Source organism: Nothobranchius furzeri, chromosome 14 (assembly GCF_043380555.1).
Source record: "Nothobranchius furzeri strain GRZ-AD chromosome 14, NfurGRZ-RIMD1, whole genome shotgun sequence".
NCBI classification, from domain to species: Eukaryota; Metazoa; Chordata; class Actinopteri; order Cyprinodontiformes; family Nothobranchiidae; genus Nothobranchius; species Nothobranchius furzeri.
The window spans coordinates 58,033,662-58,050,570 of NC_091754.1; the positions used below are offsets into that span (position 1 = coordinate 58,033,662).

General features: G+C 40.3%; 1 protein-coding gene across 3 annotated transcripts; it reads left to right on the forward strand.

Annotated features, from left to right (window-relative positions):
- The first annotated feature begins 1,367 nt into the window (after positions 1-1,367).
- Positions 1,368-16,863, forward strand: LOC107380972 (zinc finger protein 235). 3 transcript variants are annotated; one of them, XM_054743214.2, is made up of 3 exons: positions 1,368-1,669; positions 10,456-10,527; positions 14,611-16,863. In XM_054743214.2, exons 2-3 carry the CDS (start codon positions 10,518-10,520, stop codon positions 16,380-16,382), a joined length of 1,782 nt encoding a protein of 593 aa, XP_054599189.2. In that variant the 5' UTR covers positions 1,368-1,669; positions 10,456-10,517; the 3' UTR covers positions 16,383-16,863. The 3 variants fall into 3 exon arrangements, with proteins under 3 accessions (XP_054599189.2, XP_015807887.3, XP_015807888.3); XM_015952401.3 differs by having other exon boundaries at positions 1,368-1,658; XM_015952402.3 differs by having other exon boundaries at positions 1,368-1,565.
- The last annotated feature ends 46 nt before the right edge of the window (positions 16,864-16,909 follow it).

The window sequence follows — 16,909 nt, forward strand, 5'->3', positions numbered from 1 at the left end:
TATAAACTGCCATTCATAAAATGCGTGATTTCAACGTGATATTCATTTATAAATGTTAGCACGAAAATATATATATATATATATATTATTAATTCATTCGGACATATCATTAATTCATTCGGACCCAAACTCACTTAAATTCATCACTTCAGCTATTTGTTTCACTCTTACATAACAACATCAAATAATGAGCAGGTTTGAAGTAGCTTATTAACAATCAAACATCAAACTGACTTCTAAACACCCGACACAAACATTTATGATGCGCACCGGAGTCCACAGCTCCGAGCTGCGCTTAACATCACACATCAGCTGATCGGCATGCGCACACGCGTTACAAATCTGCGTCTTACCGGCTGCCTTTCCAGTCTTTAGATGAGTGTCATTTACCGCTTCGGAGGATCACCACGTTGTTGCTTCCTCTAGGAACTTTCACAAACAGTTTTCTCTCCTGACATGTACATAAAACATTTCAGGCAGGAAATGCGCGGTGACGTTCTGAGACGTGGAGCGACACGCGCACTGACCTTAATTAGTTCCAGCTGTTTCATCTACCACCTACCCCGTGTGTCTTATTTATTTTCTTTATTTTTACTTTTTTTTTCATTCTTTTTCATGTTTTTATTTAAGTTTTTTATTTCAATCTAAACACGCTGTATGATCAAGATTTTGACCGCACACACACACACACACACACACACACACACACACACACACACACACACACACACACACACACACACACACACACGCACAGGTGTTCTGTAATCGGTGTGGTGTATTTTCATGATCATGCCTTTTGATAACAGTTTGGAAATACTTTCATAGGCTGAGGCTGTTAGGATGAAAGTGAGGACACATCTTTCATGTGTTTAAATCTGTATATTTAATTGAAATTAATTCAAAGCTGATAATGATTTAGACCTATTTTTCAGCAGTTTTCACTATTCTAGAAGAGAAACAGACCTGCTGCACACAGCTGGGTAAAATAGGGCAGTTTTATTATATTTCATACCCAGGTAAGGCACACACGTTTATCCTATGTACTCTGCTGTAATAAGATAACCTCAATGCTTTAGAGACATAGACACAAAGTATGTCCCACAGTGTGATAAATGCAACAAGATTTATAAGTTCACTTCTTACGTTTTTCAGTTTTTAATCAATGAAACAAAAAAACTTTTGCAAAACAGGACAGAATGGCGCTAAGTTCTTATTTTCTAAATTAAATAAAATACCCAAAACAGCTGTTGTGTTGGTGGCAAGAGGACAGTCTGCACTCTGCACTTAGCAAGGGAAGACGGTTTGCTGCTAAATGAAATAGCCAATCGTAGTCGAGCCCATCTAGCCAATCAGAGGTGAGAAAGGCGGGACCTTCCTTGGTCACCCTAGAATTCCAAAAGACGCCTCCGGCCTGACTCGCTGCTGCCGAGCGGAAGCAGCTTTGTTAACCATTGTCAGGCTTTTAAAACTTTCTCATCCTCCTCAACAACTTGGTGCGAGAGCTTTCCAGAAGCAGAGAAGATGCTCTGCGGTCTTCGTGACAATTGGAGCTCCAAAAGCAGGTCAGCGGGAAACTTTGGAGGGAAGCTGCTAGTGCTAAGCTAACCGAGGAGAAGGCTGAAGCGTCAATGGGATTTACACATGCAGCTGATCAAGTGCGTGTACGGTAATGATGCACATGTTACCAACCATTTATCATTTAAATGCCTAATTTTAGTATAAAAGGTCACGATTGTTTGGGACTATATGAACCCTTAGAAGGTTTTATTGTTTCATCGTCAGGCTAACATTTGTCACATCTAGCAGATCTTTACCTCCTGCTGCTGTTGCTGGACATAAAACGTTTATTTGACACGAGCAGTGGGACACATTTAGATTGGTGTAGTCTGGAAAATCTGTCTGAAGACTTATCAGATGTGTGTTTAACCCTTTGATGCATGAATTATGAAATCTTCAACCATGATTTTTTTAACCCTTTGATGCATAATGGTCACTACAGTGGACAGGTACTCAAAATTGTGTTTTTTTTTTTTTTTTTTTGCTATGAAGCACAGCTGTTGAAGACTTTATTGCATTTGAGCCCCTCCATTTGGACCTCACTAAGCCAAGCCAACATATTTCATGTTCAGAATGCATGCTGCCCACTGAAGTGGACATGTAATAAATTATTTGTAAATTATAAAATTTTCCAAAAAATTTGTTGAAATTTGTTTCATTCACACCTAAAGACAAGTGAAAAAAATGTTTAACCCTCTGATGCATGGATTATGAAATCTTCAACCAAGATTTTTTAAACAATTTTTTTCATTCATCTTTAGGTGTGAATGAAACAAATTTCAACAAATATTTTTTGTAACATTTTGTTAATTTACAAATAATTTATTACATGTCCATCTCAGTGGACAGCATGCATTCTGAACATGGAATATGTTGGCTTGACTTACTGAAGTCCAAATGGAGGGGCTCAAATGCAATAAAGTCTTCAACAGCTGTGCTTAATAGCAAAAATAAAGAAATAACAATTTTGAGTACCTGTCCACTGTAGTGACCATTATGTATCAAAGGGTTAAAAAATGGTTTGATTACAACAAGCTATCACTAAATGAAAATAAAACCAAATTTATGATATTTTCAGGGAAAAGGGACAATGACGGTGCTAAGCTGTATTTAAATGGAGTCCCAATTGAACAAGTACATGAAACTAAATTCCTAGGTGTGACTATTGATAGTAAACTCAGTTGGAAACCACACATTGAATATATCAAACAGCAAGTGTCTAAATCTATTGCTATACTTTCTAAAACTATTGATATACTAAATAAAAAAGCCTTGTTTTTGATTTATAGCTCTTTAGTTATGCCTTATTTGTCTTACTGTGCAGAGGTTTGGGGAAATGCAGGTAAAACGTGTGTTGAGACTGTATTTAAATTACAAAAAAAGGCGATTAAAATAGTTAATAAATTGGGATACCTCGAACCAACCCATTATCTATTTAGTCAAACGAAAACGCTAAAATTAGGAGACATTATTAAAGTAAAAATCTTACGAGATTCTTCATAAAGTAGTTAATAATAATATCCCAAATTGCATAAAAGTTTATTTCAAACCAAGAGATGATCATTATAATCTCAGAGGTGTATTTATGTTTGAATGTGTAAAAGCCAGAACTAATGTGAAATCAAGATGTGTTTCTGTTGTTGGTGTGAAATTGTGGAATGAGTTATATGATGATTTGAAGAAATGTACTTCTTTACTAAAGTTTAAAGCAGGTGTAAAGTGTCACATATTTACAGGGTACGAAAAGTATGTATAGACATTAATGAATTTTCATTGTGGATATTTATATTGGGGAAAATAAAAGAAATGTATATTGGTTATGTATATTAGGTGGAAAATAGGGTAGGCTAAAATAAGCATTGCTTCTGCCTATTCCTTCTTTGGTTTAAATTCAAATTGTTAATATTGTTTTGTTTGAAAAGAAAAATTTTATGTTAATGCTATAAACCAAAATAAAGACCGAAAGAAAGAAGAAAGAAAGTGTTAAACGCCTTTAGTTTCACCATCAAGATCAAATATAAATTAATTAGTGTTATCAGTGATAACACTAATTAATTTATATATATATTAATCAGAATTATTATCGCGGGCGGCTGCCGCCAATTAATTTGCGGACCTCACAGTAAAAACAGGTTCACTCTGTGTGGATATTTCAGCTCCTTCCCAGTCATGGACCAGGACAAACTTGGTATCGATGGATTCGTGGTAATCTCAGGAATGGGAAGCTGCCACTGTTTTTCGTATAGCATGATGACACTGGTGTTAGAGGATTGTTATTGACTTGGTTAGATATTTTAAGCCTATTTTAAATTTCTTTATATTTGATCTTGAAAACGGACAACCTTATAATTTGGCTGATAATGCAGGGATTATAAAATTTAGAGTACATTACATTCACAGAGAGAACCTGGTTTATTTCATGTCATATGTATTTAATATATCAATATATATCAGTATTAGCAAAGCTTAACATCATGAACCACATGGCCCTTTAGATGCAGTAGCAGCAGCAGCAGGGCCCTCATTGTCTCCAGAAAGCACTGAGGAGATGAGACAAGGTGAGCTCACTCAGGGGCGGCGTTAGGCCCAGCTACTTGGGCTGAAGCCCCGGATGTTTTATGAAAAGCCCCGGATCTGAAACGTGGAAGTAACATGCAGTAACAAAGTCCAACAGAGAGGGAGCAGCTGGCAGTAGTTTGTATACAGCCTGCCTGAGCCTCCACCACTGAAGAAGAAGCCCTTCAGCAGCTGGCTTCTTCTGCACTCTCTGCCTGAAATGCATGAGTGAAGATGGACATAAGGACTTTTTTTTAGACAAAAAGTACAACGACAGAACCCCAGCTTTGATGAGACTGGTGTTGACTCAGGTTTGTGAGTCTTATTTGAAAATATTTGTTGTGTTGCTGGTTTGCCTAAAGTTAGCTTCTCAGGTAAAGTTGCTGGAAAGTGAATATTTACTTTCATCTCACACTAAACACTAACAGGAACAATATTCTGCCCTGAATATGCTTAATATGTAGCTTTAGATTAAAAAATTATGTGGTACAAGACAAATATATATGATGTTGACTAGTGCGTGTCACGTGTGTGTGCGCGCGTGTTTGTGTGTTAAGCCCCGGATCTTCTTCAGTCCTAAATCCGCCCCTGAGCTCACGATACAATTAAGTTATTCAATTTACAGATTTATCTGAAAGGACATGTTAGGTTATATTTTGCTGACCTAATTCATGATCCATTTTGCTTGTGTGGTCTCTGTCCCCCTTGCAGCAGAGAAAGAGATAGAATATGTGAAAGAGGATGATGTAAGTGAAGATAGGGAAGGGGATGGTTGCTCTGAAGGTAGTGAGGATGATGAGGAGAGGCCAGAAGAAGAAGAAAGTGAGAGGCTGAGCAACACAGATGAGTGTCTGCCAGAGGATCCAGGACTATGGCCAGAGAAGCTCACTGGTCAACAGAGAGATACAGTTGTCAGAAGACTGGCGAATAAAAGTGATCAAACACCAGGAATCGACAAAATAACACCCAAAGATATGGAGGGCAAGCCATTTCCAAATTATCTTCAATATGCTAAGTCAGCCAATGGGCATGAGAAGATAAGAAGAGACTGGCTTATTTACAGTGAAAGTGCAAAGGCTCTGTACTGCATCCCATGTCTCCTCTTGAGCTGCTTAATTCCATCTACAGGATGCAATTACAGAGCATTTTTGGAGAAGTTTGTATTGGACTGAGGATTTTTTGCACACTACCTGTGACTGTTGCTGGGGGTGAACGGGCTTTTAGCAAACTGAAACTGGTGAAAAATTATTTGAGATCAACAATGTCCCAGGATAGACTGAACAGCCTAGCTCTTCTTTCTATTGAAAGCCAATTAGCCAAAGGATTGGACTTTAAAGATCTCATAAGGGATTTTGCTAACATGAAGACCCGTCAGCAGTGTTGCCAACTCGGCGACTTTGTCACTGTTCCTAACGACTTTTTGACCCCCCTCAACGACTTTTTTTCCAAAAAGCGCCTAGCGACAAACTTAGCGACATTTCTCAGGACCCGTTGCTACTTTCTGTAGAACTTTCATGTAGATATTCCCTACAGATTAGCAACAAAGAAACCGTTTGCACTCTGAACCGTTCTTCCGGGAGTAAGGAAAGAGAACGATAATCTGCGCATGTGCACGAGGACTGACCAATCATAAACCGTTTTCGGCCGGTCTGATTCGCTGAAGCTGCAGAGCTGGAGACCGCCGATTTACGTCTGCTGCTTTCATATTGCTGCAGGCTCACGCTTCTACTAGAGACAGCGCGGGCGTCAACCTGCCATCTCTGGTTCTGCAGCCGTCAGACACTTTGGTTTTTCCTGCATTTGGCAAATAAAGTCATCGGGAGTTTCAACTACCGTACCGTTTACACACGCAGCTCTGTGGCTCATCTGAATTTCCTTCAGTGACACAGGGATGGTTATACTATGAGACACCCGCTCCCTTTTGCTCGGAGCGCCGTTATTATCACGATGGAGAGAATACACAACAGAGAAGTTGAGAAACTATGAGGTGTAAAAAAACAGCTTTTTAGGAAAATGTCTGTGAGAATGAGGAGAGCAGGAGGTCTGAGTTATATCCTACAACAGAACTGTTTGGATCACCACACCATATCTGTTTTAATGCCACTTTATTGGTAGTTTTGGAATTTATTGTACATATCAAAGCAATTTGGGCCATTTTAATCATACTAATTAATAACTTTAACATATAACATAGTATTTATTTTCCTCCCTTTTAGTCCTATTATATATATATATATATATATATATATATATATATATATATATATATATATATATATATTAGATGCCATAGAGAAAACGAACGCTAATGTGGCGTGATGACGTCATCAATATGTAAATAAGCACGTGACGTCATCTGGCGACATCTAGTGACTTTTGGGGGGAACTTCAGCTACTTTCAGTCAAAAACAGTTGGCAACACTGCCCGTCAGTGGGCATTTACTGGAAAATAAATTCCAGGATTTTTGTTTGAACACATTGTTGGCAAATAAAAATAATTATATGTGAAGTCTGGGCATTTCACTTTTATTATGCTGGCATTTGTATTTGCTCAATATAGAGGTTAAACTGAGATCATATTTATTATCTTGTCTTATAGCATGACATAAAATGTGTAAGAGAGATATTACACAATTGAGCATGGGGCCCACCTAGAAGACTTGTACCTAGGGCCCAGAATTTGGTGCTACGCCCCTGCTCAGAGGTGTGACCAAGTCACTGCTTTGCAGGTCACAAGTCTTTCCAGTTAAGTCTCGAGTCAAAGACAACCAAGTCCAAGTCGAGTGCAAAGTCAATGATCTGGAACTCCCAAGTCATGTCCAAGTCCTTAACTTTGAATTTTCAAGTCATAATCAAGTCATCTGTCCAACTTCAATTTAATGATACTAAACAAATTCCAGAATTAAAGCTTCTCAAAGCTGAAATTTTTTTTGCTCAAACAGCAGAAACTGGAACTGATTCTAAACAAAGTGCTGCTGCATTTAGCAGTAAATCAAACCCAGAACCAAGAATGATTTATGATTCTTGTCCATGTCGTGTCACGTTTGTGCTAAAATATCAAATATGCTCAAGTCATCATCAAGTCAACAGATGCAAGTCGATTCAAGTCGCAACTCATTGGCGTTAAAGTCCGAGTCAAGTCGTAAGTCTATAGATTTTATCAAGTCAAGTCAGAAGTCATTAAAATAGTGACTCGAGTCTGACTCAAGTCCAAGTCATGTGACTCGAGTCCACACCACTGTCATTTTTAAAAGATGATAACGTGACTGTCTTGTTTCCCTGTTGTTGAGGCCTTCAGGTATAACGGTAGCTATAATAACACATTTCATTTGTCAGCTCATAAAACTCACTTTACAGAATAAAACATGTTACATACACGTGTTTATCATAAATACTAATAAAAGTTACACCACTATTAATAATATTTGTTAGTAGGGCTGGGTGATATGGCCTCAAATCTATATTGCGATATAATCTGAAGCATGTGCGGTAACGATATATATTGCGATATATTTTTTCCTCTGTTTATATAAGTCAAAATGACATGCTTTTAAATATCCTCAAATATATGCCACTTGAGGAATATAGGCCTCCTCCTCCGCCCACTCCATGCTTGCAGTCATTGCCATTCTGTTGGCCCAATGTCAGCAGGGTGCACATCTTAAGCTGTTTTTATAGGACCATAGCGTTTTTAAAATGGGATTTGCCGCGGCACCCTGGGGAGGGTTTTGGCATTTATAGTAGCAAAGCTGAAGCTAGAACAAACTGCCATCAGACACCTCTCCAACCAAGACGGGATATAGGGAGGTCCCGTATGTGACGTACAGGGTCGCGCATTCAGCGTCAGATGGAAGACACGTCAGACTGATGAAATTTCTTTTTCAGGACCTTTAGCTTTGATGTGACCTGCTTTTTGTCTCGCTTGACGCCCGCTCAGCCGGTGTTTTCACCACTCTGTTGAACAGCTGGCTGTCTCTCACCGTCCCTGTAAAAAGGCGACTAATCTGTTCGTCCGCTCGCACGGTCAAAAGCTCCATGGTCTCCGCGTCAGTACACCCGGCTTTCCTTATGGCCGGCACCCGACGCGCAGTACACGTGACTAACGCGACCACCCTCTTTTGCGGGGGGTGGTGGCTCCCACAATCGCTCCAAAGGGATTAGCGGGCTTTAACGCGTTTAGCCGTAAGAGGCAAGGGACTGATGCGGCAATATTACTACCAAGTGAGGCAGAACGAATGCCGCAATATTCGTGCAACGCCATGCCGGCATGGCGCGTTTATAGACATACCATTGCAGTAATATTACGTCGATATGCCGGCATGGTGTGTCCTATAAAAGCACCTTTAGTGACGTCATGTGTTATCGCGGTATTGCGATATAGCCAAAAACTCTATCATTACCCAATTTTATATCGTTTCTACCTTATATCGTTTATGTTGCCCACCCCTATTCCTTAGTGAATTTAGCACTGTACAGTGGCACAGTGGTTAGCGCTGTTGCCCTGCAGCAAGAAAGTTGGGGTTGGGCTCCATCTCAGACACTTAACCCGCCTTGCCGGCTGGTGGTGGTCAGAAGGACCGAAAAGCCTGTGGCCTACAACCTCGCCTCTGTCAGTGTGCCCCAGGGCAGCTGTGGCTACCCATCATCACCAGTGTGTGAATGTGTGTGCATGGCTGAATAACTGATTGTGTTACAAAGCGCTTTGGGGTTTTTAAAGATCGTAATAGGTGCTATAAGTACAGGCAATATACCATTTTGAACAAATGAGGGTATTTTTATTTACAGTAAACCTTTAACCCAGTGGCAGCCAAGATAAGTAAACCTCAACTTGAGCAATAATCAAATCTATAAAACAGTTCTTCGCCACTGCCAAGGTATTGAGAGTTTATCTAGTTTGTTCCAAAAGAAGAATTACCTTTTGTCCAGGGCCAAGATGAGAACATGAATGCAGGCACCTCGACAGCAGGTTAGCATCAACAACTGAGGTTTTCATTTTCCTTTTTAAATGGTAAAATGGCCTGTATTTGATATAGCGCCTTCTAGAGTCCTGGAACCCCTCAAGGTGCTTTACAACACAATCAGTCATTCACCCATTCACACACACATTCACACACTGGTGGGGATGAGCTACAGTGTAGCCACAGCTGCCCTGGGGTGCACTGACAGAGGCGAGGCTGCCTAGCACTGGCGCCACCGGTCCCTCCGACCACCACCAGCAGGCAACGTGGGTTAAGTGTCTTGCCCAAGGACACAACGACAGCGACAGACTGAGCGGGGCTCGAACCTGCAACCTTCCGATTACGGAGCGAGCTCTTAACTCCTGTACCACCGTCGCCCCATTTTTACAGTATAATTCAGCAGCATGCTGTCTTCCAGGGTTGGGCAATAAATCAAAAATGTATCATTATTGAAATTTCTTACTCATCGAGATTGTTTGTTCCATGTCAATAAATCTGGTAATAAAAAAGTGAAAAGGTGTGTGTAGGTTAGCAACATTCATGTCCCTTTAAGAAACTGCACCACCTTGAGTCACGTAAAAATGTGACTCAACGTAATACATGTGACAGCCCCATCTAGTGGTCAACTTTTGTTTCTGCCCATACCTGTAGTTATCGTCCATTTATCGTTATCGAGGTGAAATCCTCAATATATCGTGATATTGATTGTATTTGCAAAGTTTTTCAAAGTACATTTGAAACCCTACCTGTTAAACTGGGCTATCTCTTTATTTGGGCATTTGTTGTCGAAACTTCAGGGTAAATTCTGTGAGGGGGAAATTGTGTGTTAGACTTTTGTTGCTGTTTATTTCTTTCTTTACGGATATCTTTGTTCATGTTTTCTTTGTTTATGATGATTTAGATTTTTATTATACTTTTTTCTGCATTAGTATGGTACATTTTCCTTCTGTGCCATGTGTTTGGGTCAGAGGTCCTCCATGTTTAATTGTTTCCTGTGTTATTCGGCACTTTGTAATATTCGTATCTGTGAAAGGTGCTCCATCATTAAATGACTTTACTTACGGTTCTCAGCTGGACTTGGTGGAAGAATAAAGTCTAACAAAACTGAAAAACTTTTAATGTTGATTTACTAAAGAAAAAACTTCACACCAACCTTGTCAGCTAGATGAGTCCTAGTGTGGGAAAATGACTCCAGATAAACCAATAAACACTAAAAATATATATGTCGTACATTTGAAAGCGAGTCTGATGATGTAACATGTTTCCTTTATGGACTGGATCTGTCCTCAGCTGATCAGAACCAAAGCGTTGGATCTTTAATTTCATGAGTTTGTTCTGAAGCAGCATCTTAATCAGCTCTCCTGCTTTGTTTCTATTGCAGCTGTTAGCTAAACACGGCTAAAGAAAACCTGCTACCACTTCAGGATCATCCATCTGGACAGCATGGATACAGGTGTGTGTGTGTGTGTGAATGTGTGTGTGAATGGATGAATGATACTCTGTAGTGTAAAGCGCTTTGGAGTCCTTACTCTGAGAGGCGCTATACAAGTGCGGGTCATTTATCATTTTATGATGACACTCCAAAAGCGCTCCTTTGCCCTGATGACACACTGCATCACGTTCAATATCCAACTGTTCCAAAATATCTCCATGCAGGTGCATATGTGTGAGGTATGCACTAGGGTTGTCACGATACTAAAATTTCAAACTCGATTCGATACTGGGAAAAAACCTCGATACTCGATTTTGATACTATTTAAAAACACCAATTTATTGAACAAGTTTATTCAAAAAATAACATTCCTCAATTTATATTGCAAAAATTAAATGTTAAGATTTAAGTGTATAAAGTGCTTAAACCTTTCAAGTATCAGCATTTTTTTAAATTGCATACAAAAACTGGCGAAAGTATACACTTTAAATTATTAATTGTTTCACTATATTTACACTATTTGCAGAGTGAGTGAGTGTTTTGCTGCTTAAACTCTGTTTAAGGTGCATTTGTCATAAGCTGTAATGCCATATGTTTTGCTGTGTACTTTTGAACAACTCTGTTGGTCAATAAAGGGAGAAAACAAATTTCTCCACGGTAGGACAAAGGTACATCTAATCTTAATAACTTGGTATGCTAGCTTAGCTAATACTAATACATGAGCTCAAATTTGTTGGTGCAATTAGACACATTCTTACTAGACTTAATAAATTTTAGACACCCGTTTCATTTCATCATGCAGTTTGGGGTGTCGGTCTCTCGGATGCTTGGCCAAATTTGTTGTGCTGCTTGACTTCGTAGCGATCTCTTTGTAGCACTCCTTGCAAACGGGTCTGTCATGGTCTTTTGCTTTCCTTGACTCATCAGCCTTGTATCCAAAGTGTTTCCACACTGCACTTTTGCTCTTTGTGTTGTCGATAAAGTTGGGCTGTGAAGTGCCTCCTGAATACGCTGTTGCCATTGTTAACAAAACTCGGATCGGAGACAACTCGCGTGGGAAATTGCAATGTAGCCATGTGGCGTCTTCATCTTCTGTTTGTCCGGGAGGCGGAGGCTGCTTTACGACATCTGGCTGTCGTGCGTGTCGGTGTACTTGAAGAAGGCTGTATATATGTGAGACTCCAAAATATCGATACCACAGGGATGGAATATCTAATTTAGATACCACTTCGATTTAAATCTAGGAATGGATTTTTTTGGACAACACTAGTATGCACATTCGCCATTCTGTTAATTTACTATCCTGTCTGTTCTACATAAATACTTGGTGGTAAGGTGAACCCTGATTTTGTGTGATCTCGTTCTAGCCTCTAGTATATACGTACCGTTTGCTTCGTAGTTTGCGGATGACACAACAGTAGTGGGTCTCATAAACCACGGGGATGAGACCGAATACAGGAACGAGGTGAGCCGCCTTACCACATGGTGGCTGACAACAACCTCTCTCTAAATGTGGAGAAGACCAAGGAGATTGTTGTGGACTTCAGGAGAGCACACACTCAGCATGCTCCTCTGACCATTGACTGTGTGTCTGTGGAGAGAGTGAACAGCACCAAGTTCCTGGGTGTGGACATTACAGAGGATCTCTCCTGGACGAACAACACCACAGCATTGGCAAGGAAGTCACAGCAGCGTCTCTTCTTCCTCCGCAAACTAAGAAGAACAAGAGCACCAGCCCTCATCCTGTATACTTTCTACAGAGGCACCATCGAGAGCATCCTGTCGTGCGGCATCACTGTGTGGTTCGGAGCCTGCAACGTTTCCTACCTTAAAACCCTCCAACACTCAGCATTAAGGGGTTTGACCACCAAATAGTTCCCGAGCGCGGCTGTGTCTGCAGCTCACCGCTCCCCCAGGGGATGGGTCAAATGCGGAGAACAAATTTCGCACACACACCTGTGTGTGTGACAACTAATGGGACTTTAACTTTAACTTTGTATAGTGAGAGCAGCAGAGAAGATCATTGGGGTCTCTCTCCCCTCCCTACCAGACATTTACAACACCCGCCTCACAAAAAAGGCCCTTCGCATTGCGGCTGATCCCACTCACCCAATGCAAAGCCTCTTCCAGCTGCTGCCGTCAGGGAGGAGACTGCGGAGTCTCAAGGCCAGGACCAACAGACTGAAGGACAGCTTTATCCATCAGGCAGTTAGGAAGCTAAACTCCCTCCCGGCTCTCCCCCCTCTCCTCTCTTTTCCCCCACAGTCTCTCTGAACTTGGTTACTGTTTTTATACTAAATGTTTATTTTCTATCTAGCGAGAGTTTGAGAGTAACGTAATTTCATTTCTCTGTATGTCCTGTACATGTGGCAGAAGTGACAATTAAACTGACTTTGACTTTGATAAAAAAAAAAAAAAGCACACTCGTACTGAGCTCTAAAGTCAAATATCTTCTTTTGTAACAGAGCAATTTTTTACAATAGTTTTAAGGTCAAACTAGTTCATTTTGAGCAAGATGAGAAAGTGGTGAAAGGCTGGTTGCATGATTGGTTTAGACCAGGGGTGTCAAACTCAAACTCACACGGGGCCGAAATGAAAATCTGGGATGGAGTCGAGGGCCAAACTTAATTTTTTTTTTTTAAAGTGACGTCAAATATGCACATTTTCTTTAACAACATATATGCAATTTTGAACCTTTTAATTTGGAAACAAACTTATTTCTGCATTAACACTGAATGTGGAATAACCAAATTACACACAAGCAAGTCAATTTTAAATAAAATGCATTAGTGGTATTCATTACTTGTGGTATATTCAGCATTTGTAAAATCTATTCAGGATTTATGTTTTCTTGTTGTTTATTCACTTTTCTTATTTTTTATTCTCCTTTTTTTCTCCAGTAATAAGTGTCATCGCTGCTGTGACGTCTAGCTTTCCCCACTGAGGAACAATAAAGGGATTTTCTATTCTATTCATCTATCTGCAGCCTTTCCACTTCCTGTTTACTGTAGGTTAAATCTTTTCTCACGGGCCAACAACAAAATAAAAATATCATTTTATCTTAAATGAAAATGCAACATCTCACCTGTTAACTTTCATGTTTTGGAGCAGAAAAAGAGCAGAAAACCAACATATTTAAAGCTCAGTTTGCTCCACTGGTTTACTGTGATGCTCACCTGTTCCAGCCAGATACCTGCATCATGGGGTTGATCTGAGCTGAGGAGGAGACTCCTGTTGTTTTGTTCATCTTCATCATAATAATGACAACATTAGATGACAACAGGTGCTCACATAGGTTTGTGCTGATGAACGTGTCTGAGCAGCTTGACCACGTTGTTGTGTGTCGGGGAGGAAACACAACGACAGCAACCACAGAGCCGTGCTGGTTTGAGCGTGTCGCTGCTCACTGGGGTTACAGCAGCTCTGTCTGTAAGTTAGTTGGAAAACTTTCTCTTTCAGTAATGAAGACATTACTGAGCGGTTAAAATCTCCGTTTCTGGGCTTCAACGTCGGCAAATAGCTGAGTAAACTCTGCGCTGAGTGAGAGGAGTGTTTAGTTTGTCCAAGACAGCAGAGCTGCAGACACCGGCAGCAGACGCTGGAAAAAAAACACAAAGGAGGGGGTGCTGCGACTCCGCGCTAACGCCGCAAAGCATCATGGGAGTTGTAGTCTTTGCGGTAAAATCAGCCAGTGGGTCAGTTTTAATATATTTTTGATATTTATCTCGCGGGCCACATAAAAAGGCTCCACGGGCCAGCCTTGTGTCTGGCACATGTTGTTTAGACCAATGCATCACCAATCCTTACCACCACAAGCAAGCAAGCAAGGTAAATAGTCTTGCCCAAGAACACAACGACCTTGAACTTGCAACTCTCCAGTGACAGGGTGGGCACTTGACTTCTCTACTGTTGCCCTAACAATCTTTGTTAAATTTTTGGACATTCACCTCACAAGACATTGTCACTCACTTGAAAAAATGTTTTTGCTTTTATTTGAGTCAGTTCTGATCTCACCAAAATAAAGTATTAAAACAACGGTTCTAGGGGTACATAAAAAGTTACATTGATTGTAATTCACATCATGTGTTTTTGTGTTTCCTATAGATGTTCACCAGATGTTGCTGGTTAAAGAAGAAGCTCCTGAAGAACAAAGTGCTGGTGTGGACCAGCAGCAACCAGAACACTTCCACATAAAGGAGGAACAGGAGGAACTCTGGACTAGTCTGGAGGGAGAACAGCTCCATTTGAAGGAGACTGATGCCACAAGTTTTCCAATCACTTTAGTTTCTATAAAGAGTGAGGACGATGAAGAGAAACCTGTGTTCTCATGGCTTCACCATCAGAAAATAGAAGACAAAGAAGTTCCAACCAGTTGCACAGCTGAGCAGATGGCAACAGAAACGAGGAAGAACCCAGATGTGAACCCTTATGAACAGATATGTGATTCTTCAGAGACTGAATTTAGTGGTAATGATAAAAAGGATGATGATGTGAATCTAGTCTCTGATCCGTCAGACTCTGTGCCAGAAAGTGGAGACAGAGATGATGACTGGAATGAGAGCAGGTCTTCTGAGTCAGATGTTAAGACCGTCATAAAATCATTTAGCTGCCCTGAGTGTGGTAAACAATTTCTCCACAAGTGGTCTCTTCAGAGACATGTGAGAGTGACGAGTCTTTCAACAAGAAGGTCTTCGGGGTGTTTGATTAATAAGAAATGCGTTGGAATGAGTCAACATGTAGACACGTGCAGTAAAGTTCAGAAAGAACTAAAATCATTTAGTTGTGATGACTGTGGAAAAAGATTTAGAAGAAAGTCCCATTTAACTGAACACATGAGAGTCCACACAGGACAGAAACCGTTTGCTTGTGAGCTCTGTGGTAAAAGATTTAGACAAAACTCAACTTTAAACACACACATGAGAACACACACAGGACTGAAACCTTTTGCTTGTGATTTCTGTGGACAACGGTTAACTGGAAAGAGAAGTTTAAACTGTCACATGAGTGTCCACTTAGGACAGGAACCTTTTACTTGTGAGGTTTGTGGGAAAAGATTTAGCCAAAGTTCAACTTTAAACAGACACATGAAAGTTCACACAGGACAGAAACCTTTTGCCTGTGAGCTTTGTGGACTCAAATTCAGACAAAAGGCACATTTAAACAGTCACATGAAAACTCACACAGGACAGATACCTTTTGCTTGTGAGCTTTGTGGACAGACATTTAGCCAAAAGAGAAGTTTAAACAGTCATATAGGTGTCCACTTGGGACATGAACCTTTTGTGTGTGAGCTCTGTGGAAAAAGATTTAGGGAAAAGAGAAGTTTGAACAATCACATAAGTGTCCATCTAGGACACAAACCTTTTGCTTGTGAGCTCTGTGGAAAAAGATTTAGACACAAGACGATTTTAAATATACACATGAGAGTCCACACAGGACAGAAACCTTTTGCTTGTGAGCTTTGTGAAAAAAGATTTACCCAAAAGGCAAACTTAAATCTACACATGAGAGTTCACACGGGACTGAAACCTTTTGCTTGTGAGGTCTGTGGACAAAGACTTAGCCATAAGTCACATTTAAAAAGACACATGAGAACCCACACAGGACAGAAACCTTTTGCTTGTGAGCTATGTGGACAAAGATTTAGTGAAAAGACTAATTTAAACAGTCACATGAGAGTCCACACAGGACAGAAGCCCTTTGCTTGTGAGCTATGTGGAAAAAGATTTGGTACAAAGTCAAATTTAAGCAGTCACATAAGAGTGCACACAGGACAGAAGCCTTTTGCTTGTGAGCTCTGTGGAAAAATATATTGTACAAAATCAAATTTAACCAGACATATTAGAGTCCATACTGGACACAAAGAACTCTCATAACTACAAGATTATCATGAGGGACCCTTGGAGTTTATACATCCAAGATCAGGGTTACGCTTTGGTGTGTATTAAAATCGGGGAACATTTTCCCCAAATGCACCAATGGTTCCGCTGCACCGGAGCGCGTTTGTGACCCATGGCAGATCAGGCTGTATACACCACCTCCCTCTTATATTTTCTTTGCAATGGAACTTTCAGAACTGCAACTCCACCATGCAGGTGTTATGACTGTTTTTTATTCAGGGTTCATACAGGTGCTTGAAATCCTCAAATGCTTGAATTTTATTCATGTGTTTTCAAGGTATTGAAAGTGCTTGATTACTGTATTGAGTCATTGAAAATGTTTGACCATCAAAGAGCACACTCTAGCATTTAAAAACAACCAAGATGGTTTGATGTAAAAACTCAATGTATTTGTTGTTAATGACAAAAACTACAGAGCGCTCATTTAATAAACACGGTTGAGAAAACCTCAATGTTGCCCTCAGTGGGTCAGCTTCTTTCTGTTACGCTGATGTGAGAGCAGC